This window comes from Tursiops truncatus, chromosome 2, assembly GCF_011762595.2.
Source record: "Tursiops truncatus isolate mTurTru1 chromosome 2, mTurTru1.mat.Y, whole genome shotgun sequence".
NCBI classification, from domain to species: domain Eukaryota; kingdom Metazoa; phylum Chordata; class Mammalia; order Artiodactyla; family Delphinidae; genus Tursiops; species Tursiops truncatus.
In genome coordinates, this window is record NC_047035.1 from 65583890 (window position 1) to 65597865 (window position 13976).

General features: G+C 46.1%; 1 protein-coding gene across 2 annotated transcripts in view; it reads right to left on the reverse strand.

Moving 5' to 3' along the window:
- NPAS3 (neuronal PAS domain protein 3) overlaps nucleotides 1–5426 on the reverse strand; it is an 870093-nt gene extending 864667 nt beyond the window's left edge. For both annotated transcript variants that reach the window (XM_073800563.1, XM_073800562.1), the window contains exon 1: nucleotides 4953–5426. In XM_073800563.1, coding sequence (XP_073656664.1) covers nucleotides 4953–5110 — 158 coding nt within the window. In that variant the 5' untranslated portion in view covers nucleotides 5111–5426. The remainder of the gene's footprint in view (nucleotides 1–4952) is intronic.
- Nucleotides 5427–13976: the final 8550 nt, after the last annotated feature.

Consider the following 13976-nt stretch of genomic DNA (forward strand, 5'->3'; position numbering starts at 1 on the left):
CGGCCCCCCCACCCGCTCCGCTGCTCCCACTCACACAGCAGCCCCTTCTTTTCTGTTTGTTTCTCTTTCTTTTTCTTTTCTTTTTTGCTTTTTCATTCTTTCTTTTTTTTTTTTCTTTTTTTTTCTGTCAGCGAGTCACTTCATTCGCCGAGCCGAGGAGGTGCGACCGCTCGGAGAGCCTGGCGCCGCCGCCGCTGCCGCAGCCGCCGCGGGCGGACAATGCGCGCGGGGACCGCGAGCGAGCGCGGAGCCGCCAGCCCGCCGACCAGGTCCCCGCGGGCTCGCGGCCCAAGAGGCGGGCTGCGGAGCGGGCCCCGCCACCTTGGCGGCGGCGGCGGCGGCGGCGGCAGCGGCAGCGGCAGCAGCAGCAGCCGCCCCGGCGGCAGGTTCAATAAACAGAAAAGTGTTACCGTTCTCGCCTGGAAGGATCCTGCTGAAAGCTGGGCTTGGTGGGCGCCATCTTCCTGCTATTTTTTTTCCTCTCTTACTTTTTGCCTCTCTCCCCCCTCCTGGGGCGGGGGGCGTGGGGAGGGCGGGAGGGGGTTGTGCGTGTGCGTGGGGTGGCGGGAGTGAGTGCGGGCGTGCGCGGCGCTCAGCGGCGGCCAGGCGGGCGGCGGCCGTGGCCTTGGCCGTGGCGGCGGCGGCGGCGGCGGCGGCGGTGGCCGTGCTGCTGAGGCCGGGAGGCTACGGAAAAGTAGTGGGGCCGGAGCCTCGCCGGCGGCCGGCCGTCCCCTCGCGCCGCCGGTGCCTCTCGCCGCAGGTCGCCGCCTCCTCCGCCGCTTGCGCCTTCTCCTCCCCCTGCTCTCCGGGCGCCGCCGCCGTCCATGCGCCGCAGAGCCCCCGCGGCCCGGGCCGCTCCGGCTCCCGAGACATGCCCAGCGCGGAGACAGGCGACCGGCGGCGGCGGCGGAGGAGGGGGAGGCGGCGGCGCGGGGGGGGGAGGCGGCCGCGCGGCCCCGCGGGCAGCCAGGCCCAGGGCCCCGCCGCCTCCGGGTTCTCGCCTCGCGCGCCGCCACACCCCCCGCAGTCACCCCACCACCGCCACTCAGAGCTGGCCCGGTGGCAGGTGGGGTACACACCCTCCCGGCGGGGGGCGTGGGGGACCTAGGTCGGGAGGGGCGGGGACGGGGAGGACGCGCAGGGGGTTTCCAGCTTGACCGCTGTGAAAGTATTTCTGGGCATTTTCCAGCTGCTTTGCTCCAGAGCGCTCTCTCGCACACAGACACCCCCCTTTCTCTCTCCCTCTCCTCTTCTCTCTCTCTCCCTCTCTCCCCCCCTCTCTCTCCCCCTCTCCTTCCGTCTCTCTCCCTCCGTGTCTTCCCCCTCCCTCTCCCTCTCTCCATCTCTCTCTCTCTCCCTCTCTCTCTGTCTCTCTCTCTCCCTCCGTCTCTCTCTCGATCGCGCTCTCTCTCGCTCTCTCTCGCTCTCTCGCTCGCTCTCTCTCGCTTGCTCTCGCTCTCGCTCTCGCTCTCTCTCTCGCCCTCTCTCTCTCTCTCTCTCTCTCTCTCTCTCTCTCGCGTTCGGGGACTGGGAAGCTCCGCTGCCGGCGCAACAACGCCACTCAGTTGCAGTTTCGAACACTTCCCTTCTCTGGAGTATCGCGGCCAGGAGGAAAGAAACAGAGAGAGGAGCTGGGAGGCCACGGGAGCGGGCTTCACAGGACGGCGTCCGGGGGGCGCCTCCGGGGACAGCGCGTGGGGGTGTCCGGGCGGAGCGGCCCCGAGCGCCCCGTGAGCGAGTGCAGCGGCAGTACAGGCACCTTGTGGCTCGAGCGCTCTCAGCAGCGTTGCAAAGCCGGAGCAGCTGCATTATTCACGCACTTGCAAGTCTGCAGACCCCGGGGTTCACACGTGAATTCCCAGGAGTTTAAACGCAGTTAGATAAAACGCTTCTCTCGACTTGGCTTATAGGACCTGAGACCCGACCGGACTGCGGGCCTCGGGGATCCAGCCCAGTCGCCTCCTTATTTTACAGCTCAGCGAGGCCTAGGGAAAGGGCCACTCAGTGCAGGGCCAGTGCTGGAATCCTATTGCCTGGGGAGCCCCTGGTCAGAGCGTTTTCTCCACTAAACCGCTCAGCTGGGTGTGGGCAGCTTTTTAGGCAGAGACTTGGGTCAGTCATGTGTCACCCAGGAAAGTAGAAAGGACTCTTAAAGCATTCCCACTTTGAATAAATGAAAGAGCCGGACGAAAAACATCAATCCTATGAGAGGCTTTGCATTTTACTTTAAACTTAAGAAAATATAGACCTGCAAAGGGGTCCCATTCAGTTCTACCATTCCAGTACAGTGGGGCTGAGAGTTAGAAACTTGGAAACATAAGTGTTTTTCGTGACAGACGTGTTTAATCTGCATGATGGTGTTTGAGTTGTCTTTGGAGTACACTCTACAGGTAGGAGAAGATGAGAGTGATTGAAAAATGAAGTGGAGAGCGTTGAGTACAAGATAGACAGGGGCTGGAAGGGAGGGGAAAAAGTTGCCTGCTGGAAGTTTTGGCTCCAGGACGGCCAGCTTAGGGCATTTCTACCCAAAGATGACAAATGAGAGAAGCTTGTGTTCTTCCAACAGGCCACTCTTTGCTTGAAAACCCTCCACCCCTGTCACTCCCTCATTAGACTCCCCAAAATAAGTTAATGCAAAAACAAATTTTGGCAGGGGGGAATGTTGTCGCCATTCACTCTGACAGATCCAGGTCTTGAGGTGGAAACTAAGTCTGCCCTTCACAGCCCCTTCAGCCTAACAAGTAGGTGGCCCACATTCCCAATAAAATTCCAGAGGACAGGGGACTTGTGACTCAGACCCTGCCAATAATCTTCTTGCCCCACATGACTCGCTCCCCTGTCCCCAAATTAACTAAAATTAAAGGCAGTAACAGGTGTCATCATATCTGAGTAACGAAACCAAGAGCTACATTTTTCACAACTAGCACCTTCTCTTCTGTCAATATGACAGAACATAAAAAGAGAAGAAGGGAACAATACATCCCAAAGGCTAGAGTTTAGAGTTGATTATTTTTAAAGCTTTAGACTTTAGAACTGCAGTGGGATTCAGACTTGAAAAAGTGGCCCAAATTCAAAGATGAAGGTGGAAGCATCGGTACAGCTTTCGGCGTTTGAGTGCGGGACCATGGAGGATTACCCCTGCATGCTCCTGACTTGCAGGGAAATTGGCCCTGGGAAGATCTTTATGATGAAAGACACCAACACTCAGAGAGTAAACATAAAGGCTGAAAGTTCATGACTACCTCTTACGCCCAATCCATATCTTAAGGGTTAGTTGAAGTTCCCTGGAGGTCCCTGAAATCATCCAAAGGCCATCTGACACTTCTGACCCTTGACTCCCTACTTCAGAGATCACACTATTGTGACTATTGCCTGCACTTCCTAGTCAAAGTGATCACTGGATTCTATTGTCATTTAAATGTTTTATAAGTGACAAAAAAAAAAAAAACCCATAAAACCATACCTGAACCATGAAAAGGAAAAATCTAATTCTTTCCTGGTCCTTTATGTTTGAAAGATTCCCAGATCTTTTGTATTAAAGGTTATTGTAATCACTGAAGTAAAACAAGACTAAAATAATTTAAAAATCTCTTTGACAAGGAATAGCCTCTTTTTGACTTATTTTCAAGACTCTTTGTTTTAAACTTCTGACAATACTCAGAGCATATAATGAAGTCTTCTACAGAATATCTGCAATACTGGCCATCAACTTGGAAAACATTCGGTGTGTTATGCAAAACCTGCTCTGGTTGCTGAGCCACTGGTTAGAAGGCACAAAATATGGCAGTGATAGATTATCTTAACCTTTTCAGTTTAAACACTGTTGGTTCAAATCAAAGGTTCTCAAATCAATGAAGTTTGAAATACAAGGTAAGAATAGGAGCTGTTATTTGAATTATGCATTGTGTATATTTTAAGTTAAATGCCATTGGCAAAGCTCTCAGATGTTTAATCGTATGCAATCTGGGAAACACAAATATTTAATTTCACACTTTCATGTGTTCTTTTTTTCTTCCCATCTTCTATAAAACTGAGCCCCACAAATGGGAAGCTTACCTTTCATACTACATCGTTAGTATTTCTCAGCACATTTTTGTGGATTACATTTTTGATAAAATCTTGCAACATCTCAAGTTGTCCTTAAGGAAAAACTTCAGGGTTCTAGGGCTGTTGGTGGTGGTGGTAATTTTTTTCCCCTTTCTTTCCTAACTGAATCAAAGAATGTTTACTATTTCAATGTCACAACCATATTTTTTTAAATCCATAAATGTTTGGAGGAAATGCAAACAATAAATACTTTAAAACTTCCTTCTTCCCACCTAACCTAACTTTGTAAAATTTGCTTCCTAACTTGCATCTCTGAATCTTACGCATTTGCATTATAATACGTTTAAGATGAATACTTAACAGCGCCGAGGAGACTCGGATTTCATGCTGTATTTCCCTGTAGTAACAGGTGACATGATAACACTATTATGTAGAATTGCAAGTGTACGGCTACACGTGAAAACTGTTCCCATTCTGTTTGGAAACAAATGATCAATCAGCCTCAGGTGATCAATTGCCCCCCTGGCCGCCCGTCAGCGCGGGTCCGCACCCGGCAGAAGCATTGAGAAAATTCCGCTGAAAGGGACGAGGATCCCAAACTTTGCAAAAGCACCTTGTTCTGTGCCTCAGACTTCGCTGTAACTCCTTGGCTACGCGGGGTTGAGACTCTAGATTTGGGGCCAGGCAGAAGGCAAAGGTTGATTTGACTTCGCCAGTACACTGGAGTGCCTCTCAATCCGAATTGTGAATTATTTTTTCCTGTCTTATCTGTAGAACGAGGGGCAAGCAAAGTGAGCCCTGGCGATGTGCATGTGTGTTGTAACGCATAAAACAGGAGGCAAAGTGAGTCCCACCCCAGCACCCCGGAGCGGGGGCACTATCCCAGCCCAGGCGGGACTACTCACCGCTGCTGGTAGGAGGTGATGCCCTGGACGTTCTGCGGGGTGCCGTTGGCCGCGGCGCCGGCCCTCCCCATGCCCGCGCCGGCCGGCACCCCCGCGGCCGCCCCGCCGGCTGCCGCGGCCGTCACCTGCACGCTGAAATCCGGAAAGATTCGGATCATCGCCACGGCTTCGGCCCCCGGGCGCGGCGGCTCTGGGCTCGGGCTGGCGGGGGCTCGGGCTGGGGCTCGGGCAGCGGCGGCAGCAGCAGCAGCGCGAGCAACGGCGGCGGCAGCAGCGGAGCCAGGCACTAGCCTGCAATCCCATTAGTGAGCCGCGGCCACTGTGCGCGGCGGAGAGGCGCTTTGATGTGCGCGCAGCGGGCTGGGGGGGCCGCAAGCGCAAGGAGGAGGTGCGGGGGGGGCGTGCGAGGGACTTGCAAACAGCAAAACGTGTCAGGGTGGGTCCTTTTTTCCCTTTTGGGGGGCGGTGGTGCTCCCCCCTCTTTCCAGGATGTTGCTCTCACTGGCTGCTCCGACTGCGCTGCGCGAGCCCAGCTGAGGGAAGAAGGGGAGGGGGTGGCGGAGGAAGGATGCACCGGGAGGCTTAGAGAGGACTTGGCTGGTGCAAGGGGATGACGGGCAGCGGAGGGTGCCTTTCTTTCCCGCCCCCTCAACACAAACACGCACACACACACCGCGCACTTCCGACTCCAAGTGTAAGACAGGCGCGCTCTCTCCCCTCTTTTCTCTAGAGAAATAACCACCATCCAAGCAGGCTCGCGCCTCCCGCGGCTCCCTGTAACCTGGACTCTAGCCCGCGTGTGCAGGAATGGGGGCGCAGAGCCTCCCCTCCGGGCCGGGACCCCTCTCTGCCCGTCTTCTGTACACTAGGCAGCGCGAGGGTTGCCAACTGCAAGTTGGACTACTGGAGAACTTGATGCTTATCGAGGAGGGATGGTGTGCAAAGGAGAAGGTGGGGGGGGAGGCGCTTTTGTGCAATGGAGAGTTTGTTCCCTTTATAAGAAGGGACTCTCCTAGCTTCTGGTGGGCTGGCATGTTGCTCTTGGACAAACTTGTGAGGTGGGGACTGCAGGTCCAGCTGGAGGGATTCGGGTGTGCCCCTGATGACCCATCTCTATACGCCCCTTTCGAACGACGAAACGAATAAATTAGCAGCCACAACTGGGGCGAACTCTGCAAATTCCAACCACCAGGGAAACAAAAAGAGAAAACACGTGCATTTATTTCCTCGTGTCTTCCAGTTACTTCTCCATATTGTTACATCGGTGTTTCTTTAGGGGATGAGGAGGGATGCTGTGGTTTGGGCGCGCCCTTTTACTGACAACTTGTACTCCTTATAGCCTGCATAATGGGTGGGGCCAATGGGAGTGAATGATTACCCCTACCCCCTGCCCAGGACCCCCAGTGGCCCCACTTCCTCCCTCTTTCTTCCGGGTGGCGACACTGGACCTGAGTTGCCGGGAGGACGGTGCAGCCCTTACGCGACGCGGGGCTCGGGCTCCCCTCCTTTTGCGCGCCACCGCCCCCAACAAGCTTGGCTGGTGCTCCTGTTGGTTTCCCCATCTCGCTCTCTCGTCTCTTCCTCTCCCCGCGCGCAGAGGCCCGGGCCTGGCAGCTGGGGGACAACTGGCCGCCGCGCCCGCCGCGCGAAACCACCTTGGGCTCGGCGGAGCGTGGTGGCCGCGGCCGCGCCGCTCGACCCTCTGCCAATAGCGCCTCGCCGGACGAGGCACCTGCTTAACCCTTTGAGCCTGGGGCGCAGCCGGCCGCTGGGACCCAGAGAGGCAGGGCCGATTGGCCAGAAGTTGCCGAGGACGAGAGCGATAGAGACTGCCCAGCCCGGCGTGCCGGCACAAGGTCTGGGGGCCAGACGCCTACCCTCGCCGCAGAACTGGGCGTCCCCTTTCACCCTCGTGGCTCCCGGAAAACAGCCAAGCCGCACAAAGGCCGGTCCGCGCCCCGGCAGCGTCCCGCTCTGGCTGAGCAACCTCTGCGCTCCCCTAACCCGAGTCAGTTTCCGGAGAAGCCGCCCGCGCCCGGCAGCCGCAGGGAGCCAGAGGGAGGGAGCCCCAGCTCTGGCTGGCCGGGCCCACGGCGCAGCTGCGTTTCCATTTTCCTCTCAAAGAAAATGCTTTGGACGGCAGATAATACCAGGAGATATGAAACTGCTTCGTCCCCCACATGTTGCACGTAAAAAGAATCGTAATGAGCATCTGTGGCATGTGCTAGGGATCCCACGAGTTAGTTGAAGATCTAACTGAGGTCCTGACTGCCTCCTTCCCAGGAAGGGGTCTTTTTCTAGTTCAAAGGCATTTCATTAAGAGATATTAATACTTGTTAAGTGGCCAAACGCAAAGTCAGTGAACCGGCGAGGGTAGGGGCACGTGGTTAAGTGGAAAGACACCGTGGTGGGATCAGGTCACAGATATGGCCAGGCCAGGCCTTGCGGTTTGACTCGGGTCTCAGAGCTCTCCCCTCCCCACCTCTCATCCTCAGGGCTGAGTCTGAAGAGATCTCAAATACCAACTCTTGGCTCTGCAAGCTTTCCTGTAGAAAGAAGTGGGAGTTTGTGCTAATTATAGCCAGGTCAGGAATGATCTAGGGGTTGGGAAAAGTTCTCCTTCTCTGACTGCATAGGTCAAGGCCAGCAGTACTGTAGGCCAAAGGAAGCCCAGTTAACGGCTGACCAATGAGGCTTAACATGAACAGATATGCAGACAGTGGATTTCTATAAAATAGCATGTCTGAATTATTGGCCCGTTGTGGGCTGGTGCCTGTGCCTGGCATTTGATATCTAGGTCAACCAGTTGGTGGAGGTTTCCAGCAAGTGGCTGCTTCTTCCATGTGTACTTTGACTCCAATATGGGATGCCATGTTTCAGGTTAGATCTGGTGGATCCAGAGGCAGTCCCTCATATGCTAAACAATGCCAGAGGCAGATAAAATGCTCTTTTGCCAAAAAAAGGATTTTTAGAAAATTATTTTTCCTTTTAGAGTATTTTCTGCACAATCCACGAGTTACATTTATAGACAGTATCACCCTTCTTCTGTTTTAATATTGATTCTGTTTTAATATTGATTCTATGAATAGAAAAGACCAGCTATTATATTTTATTGACTACTTATTTTACAGACTAGTTGGTCTGGAAATATGTGATCCTGCTTCTCTTCTTTTTTGGAGGGCAAGTTTTTCTTGGAAGTCCAAAGGGCAAACCTATCCCACTCGAAAGAAGATGTGAGGTCTGCTGTTAGATATTTGAAACTAGATATGCTTAAGCTACTTCAATTATACTTGATATTATTAAAATAGAGTTTAATGAGCACATTCAACTTCAAAGTTCCAAGCTTTCAACTGTCCATATTTAAGAGAATTAATATGGCTCCTGCCCTCCAGAAACTTTCTTTTCTAAAATAGAAATAAACAGACTACTCAAAGAAGACTTGCACAGTGGGTTACCTTAGAATGTATGTGATAAGTCTGTTTCAGTATTTTGTCTTTACATGTAAAAATTTGGAAGTTCGGTTTGCATGCATGACAGACAAATTCCTTATTGCATCTTCTTATCTCCATGTTCATTAAGGACCTTAAGCAAAATATAAGTTTATTCCCTCATTAGTAATTCAGATTTCATTACTCTACTCTTTCAGTTAAAATCTTTACATGCTGGCAGCCGTTTTGAAATATTTTGAAAGTTGCTTTGGCACTCATCCAACCAAAAGGGCTCCAGTTAACATTAAACTGTATACTTTCTCATTGTATATCCTTCTCCCCCCACCTAAAATCTACATATTGTTATGTAGAGATATAGAAAAGGATTTTATGTCATAACTCTGAAAACATACATATGATACACACACAGCCACCAAAATTATATATTTACATCTTTATCCTTGGTGTCATTGTACAACTGTGCCTTTTGCTCATATGATATAAATATCTATTCTCTGGAAATTCATTTCCATTGACTTAGAGTTAAATGGTTTGACTTTGAATTTTCATGATTGGCTGTCAGAAGCTGCCAGTGACAGGTAGGAGACAGGAGCTACAAAGCTTTATTGTATCTAATTTTTGCTTTACTTTGGTCAGGTATTTAAGAGGAAAATAAAATAGTACACAGAGATCAGAAAAAGATAAAGCAAAACAAAATAAACAGAATGAAAATACTATATGTAATGAATAACGTAAGATATGCTTTACTCTGAAAAGTTGAGTGTTTTATTGAAGGGATCATGCTTCAATGAGAGGGTTTTTTTTCCATTAAAAAACACCCATGTGAGGACTTTCCTGGTGGCACAGTGGTTAAGAATCCGCCTGCCAATGCAGGGAACACGGGTTTGAGCACTGGTCCAGGAAGATCCCACATGCCGTGGAGCAACTAAGCCCATGCGCCACAACTACTGAGCCTGTGCTCTACAGCCCACGAGCCACAACTACTGAGCCTGTCCTCTAGAGCCGGCGAGCCACAACTACTGAGCCCACGTGCCACAGCTACTGAAGCCCACACACTCTAGAGCCTGTGCTGCTCAACAAGAGAAGCCACCACAATGAGAAGCCCACGCACCGCAACGAAGAGTAGCCCCAGTTCGCTGCAACTACAGAAAGCCCACGCGCAGCAATGAAAACCCAACACAGCGCCCCCCCCACAAAAAAGAAAACATCTGAGATCATTTACAATAATCTGAGAGATGAGTCTTCATTGTAGGAAAAGCCATGAGCTAAAATTAAGGTCCCTGCATATCATGGGAAGGAGATTTTACATTCTGTAGAGGGGTTTAATATTTGATTTAAACAATTTTCCATCTTTGCTCCTCAATCCAAATTGAATTCAAGCTCTTACTACTAACTTTGCCATGTGATTAATATGTCTCCTAGTCCATTCAAAAGCAAAGCTACAATGTCAGGGTAGAAAAAAATGACGTGAACTTCACAATAATGTCTTTCTCAATATTCCAGAAGAGAAACTAAGGAATTAAGAGAGAATACCTAATAAATCATTATTTATAATATATGTATGCCCATTTATAATATATAAGGAGAGTACTGAGGATTTTTTCATATTACTACTACCTATATCAAATACTGAATATCTCAAGCTATTATGCTAAACTAATTCTCAGAGGACTTTATAAATATATAGCTAGAAACAGAAGAGGTTTAGTTAAAAGAGAAGAAAATCTTTTAGCTATTTTCTAAAATCAGCAGCAGGCAGTAGGAGAGGAGGAATTGTTTAAAAAAAAATTAGTGAGTGGGGAAGGGTCTCAGATCCATACGGTTTTATTTTTTTTTAGTTAAAATATTCACACATCATGTAATATTATTCCAAAGCATGTGCAAATCAATAGAATCTAACTAAAGCTAAACTTAGACTTACATGCAAAAAAACTAAATTGTCTTAACATATTTAAAAGACTAATTTGTCTTTAAACAACAATCTCAAAAATTGCTCTTGCCTATTTTTTCATGATAGAGAATTTGATTTGGGGGTTGAAATATCTCTAATTTTTAGGAGACAATTTTAAATCTACCTGTGATTATAAAGGAGTCCCAAAATGTTGGTTCCAGTTTGCTTCTTCTATGACTGTCAGCATAATTAGAACTTGAAAAGACCCACTAAGATGTGAGTTGTGACTTGCACCTCAGATCCAGCAGCCCATGCTACTTTTTGTTTCAGTGAAAATTAGACCTAGTGCTCACTGGAAATTTTATTTCTGTTTGGCTGGATTCCTCCAAGTAGGCATACTTAAATAGCCAATGGACTCTTTTCTTCACTTAATTTTCTTATTAATTGTAAAAGTATTAATTCAGTGCATGCTTGATTGAAGGAGTGACATTGCTTTGGACTGATTTTTTTCAAAATGAAAACAACCATACTAGATGAGTTTTTACTTGAATTTTTCATTTTCAGTAGGATGGGATATTTTATAAACCTAATCACATAGCAAATCAAACAGTTTTATTACACTCCATGCTGTGTCAAACATTCTGTTTTTATTAAACTGTTTTGTCTTTTCACCTAGAGGAGTGATTCTCAAACTTTAGCATGCATCAGATCACAAGAAGGGCTTATCAAAGCACAAATTTCTGAGTCTTACCTTTACAAGATCTTATTCAGTAGGTCTGGGGTGGGGCTAATAATCTGCATTTCTAACAAATTGCTAGATGATACTGATGCCATTTGTCCAGGCACCATATTTGAGAACTGCTGACCTGCAGTGTTTAAGATAGAGGGTTGAGTTGGGAGGTCTAGATTCAGAGCCCAACTTTGCTACACACTGATTGAGCGGTCAAGGGCAAGTTCTTTAAGCTCTCTCAGCTTCCACAACCTAACCTGGTATTAATTCAGGTCAGCAAAAATGGATTTGCCCTGCCTGATGGGGATTTGGGCACAGTTCCTTCCTTCAGGGAGTCAAGGGTTTATAAGCAGAAGTAAATATATAAAGAAATTGCAGTTGCAATTATTGCAATTGCAATAAAGTGTCCTAAGGGCAACAACAGATTTACATAAAAAGTACAAAAGTGGCATGGGAGGTTGGGGTTTGAACCAGATGAGAAGAGAAATAAAATGTGGTCAGGAGCTTGGGGTAAGAATCATGCACTCTGGGTTTGACTACAGTTCTACCATTTACAAGCTGGGTGACTTCAAGCAATTTATTTATTTTCACCAAGGCTCTGCTCCTTTCTTTGTAAAACTAGTAATATATGTAGTTCTCAAAGGATTGTTGTAGGGTTTAAGTGATATAAGGTGTGGAAAGTACTTAGTACAGTGCCTGACTCATGTTAATTACTCAATGAAAGGTAGTCATCACCATGAGGACAGTCTCTTAAGTTCTCTCCCAAGTTCTCTTCCTTGGAGATGGGAAAGGTCTTGATGGTTACCCAGATAAGTTATGAAATATTTACATGCTCTATTTATGAATGTTGACAACTCTAAAGTTATTTATTTTAAATTCTACAACAATACACCTGCAGTTCTAAGTGACTAATTTTGTTGATCAAAGTTAAGAAAGACACCAGATAAAATTACTGCAAGTGTTTCCTAAAGTCCAGTGCACTTTCCTAGAGGCTTGAAGTTCAGCTTTACACAAAGGGCAGTAAACTTCTGACATTAATCATATGCAAGATGTATAGGACCTAGAGATTATCATACTAAGTGAAGTAAGTCAGACAGACAAAGACATATATCATATGATATCACATATGTGGATTCTAAAAAATGATACAAATGAACTTAATTACAAAACAGAAACAGACTCACAGACTTAGAAAACAAACCTATGGTTACCAAAGGGGAAAGGTGTTGGGGGAGGGAAAAATTAGGAGGTTGGGATTAATATAAACACACTACTATGTATAAAATAGATAAGCAGCAAGGACCTTATGTATAGCACAGGGAACTCTACTCAATACTCTATAATAACATATAGGAAAAGAATATGAAAAAGAAAAGGGGTATGTATATGTATAACTGAATAACTTTACTGTACATGTGAAACTAATACAACATTGTAAATCGACTATACTCCATTATAAAATTTAAAAATATATTTGTAAAGAAAACTGAAAAAAAAGGTGTGCAATGCAGTATCCCATCATCCTTGTTACGAGAAATATATCTGGTTGGTATTGTTATCAACCTTCATATTATAAATATGAAAAAGAAAGGGGTATGTATATGTATAACTGAATAACTTTACTGTACATGTGAAACTAACACAACATTGTAAATCGACTATACTCCATCATAAAATTTAAAAATATATTTGTAAAGGAAACTGAAAAAAAAGGTGTGCAATGCAGTATCCCATCATCCTTGTTACGAGAAATATATCTGGTTGGTATTGTTATCAACCTTCATATTATAAATAAACAATCTTTGATTAAAGAAAATTAAATATAGTAAAGATTTTTAAATAGATATGTAGAGGCATAAAATAAAATAGTAGATAACAGATCCACTATTGTATTGGTTATTACTGGAAACAAATATATGGGTTTTATTTCCAATCTTTTGAAGTTAATAAGGGTAAGGATAACTGAATCTTTTACCAGAGTGTTCCTTGGCACAATGATTCACAACATTTTTGTCTCAAGTCTCCTTTAACTCTTAAACATTTGGAGGCCATTCAAAGAGCTTTGGGTTATGTACATCACATCTATCAATATTTAATGTAGTCAAAATTAACATATATATGCAAAAATTTCTTATTAGTTCATTTTAAAAATAACAAACTCATTACATGTTAACATAATAACACTTTTTATTTTAATCACTATTTTGTAAACTATTTTAACACTATTTTTTCCAACCAAATAAGAAATAGTGATATTGTTTTATTTTTTTTTTTTTTGCTTTCTTTAATATCTGGCTTAATAGAAGACAACAAGATTCCCATATCTTTTCTGCATTCAGTCTGTTACAATAAGTTGTCTTGGTGAAGAAAATCTAGGTTCACATAGATACAAGGTTAGAAAAGAGTTAAGTTAAATTTTAATAGCCTTTACATATAATTGTAGATATTCTTCTTTGCTGTTATTATACCAACACTCGTAAGTAGTAATTTCTTAAAAGTTAGCTGTAATGTGGAATCTGGAATGATATTAAGAAAGTTTTCACACTCTAATCACTGAAATCCATTGGCCTGTAGATTTTTTTGTCCATACATGGCTTTATATCATATGCAATGATAATTTTTAAAACATTAACTAACTGGATTACGCAGCTCTTCCAAAGGTTAACGCATTTTATTATACAATATCAGTAAAAATCACAATTGCTAGTATCTCTACCACTCTGTTCAGTAAAGTCTCTACATACTGGGAAGCTGTCAAGCTCACAATGACAGGTACAAGTTTCCTAAAATTCTAATTATCGCTTGGAATCTCAAATATTATTGGTAGCTAAATACCGTCAGTTGGATCTTCAAAGTGACAGACACACTTCATTCATTTTCAAGAAAATGTCTGTCAAATACTCACATCTGAATACCCATAGTTTGTCAGTTATTCTTTCAAATAGTGTTCCATG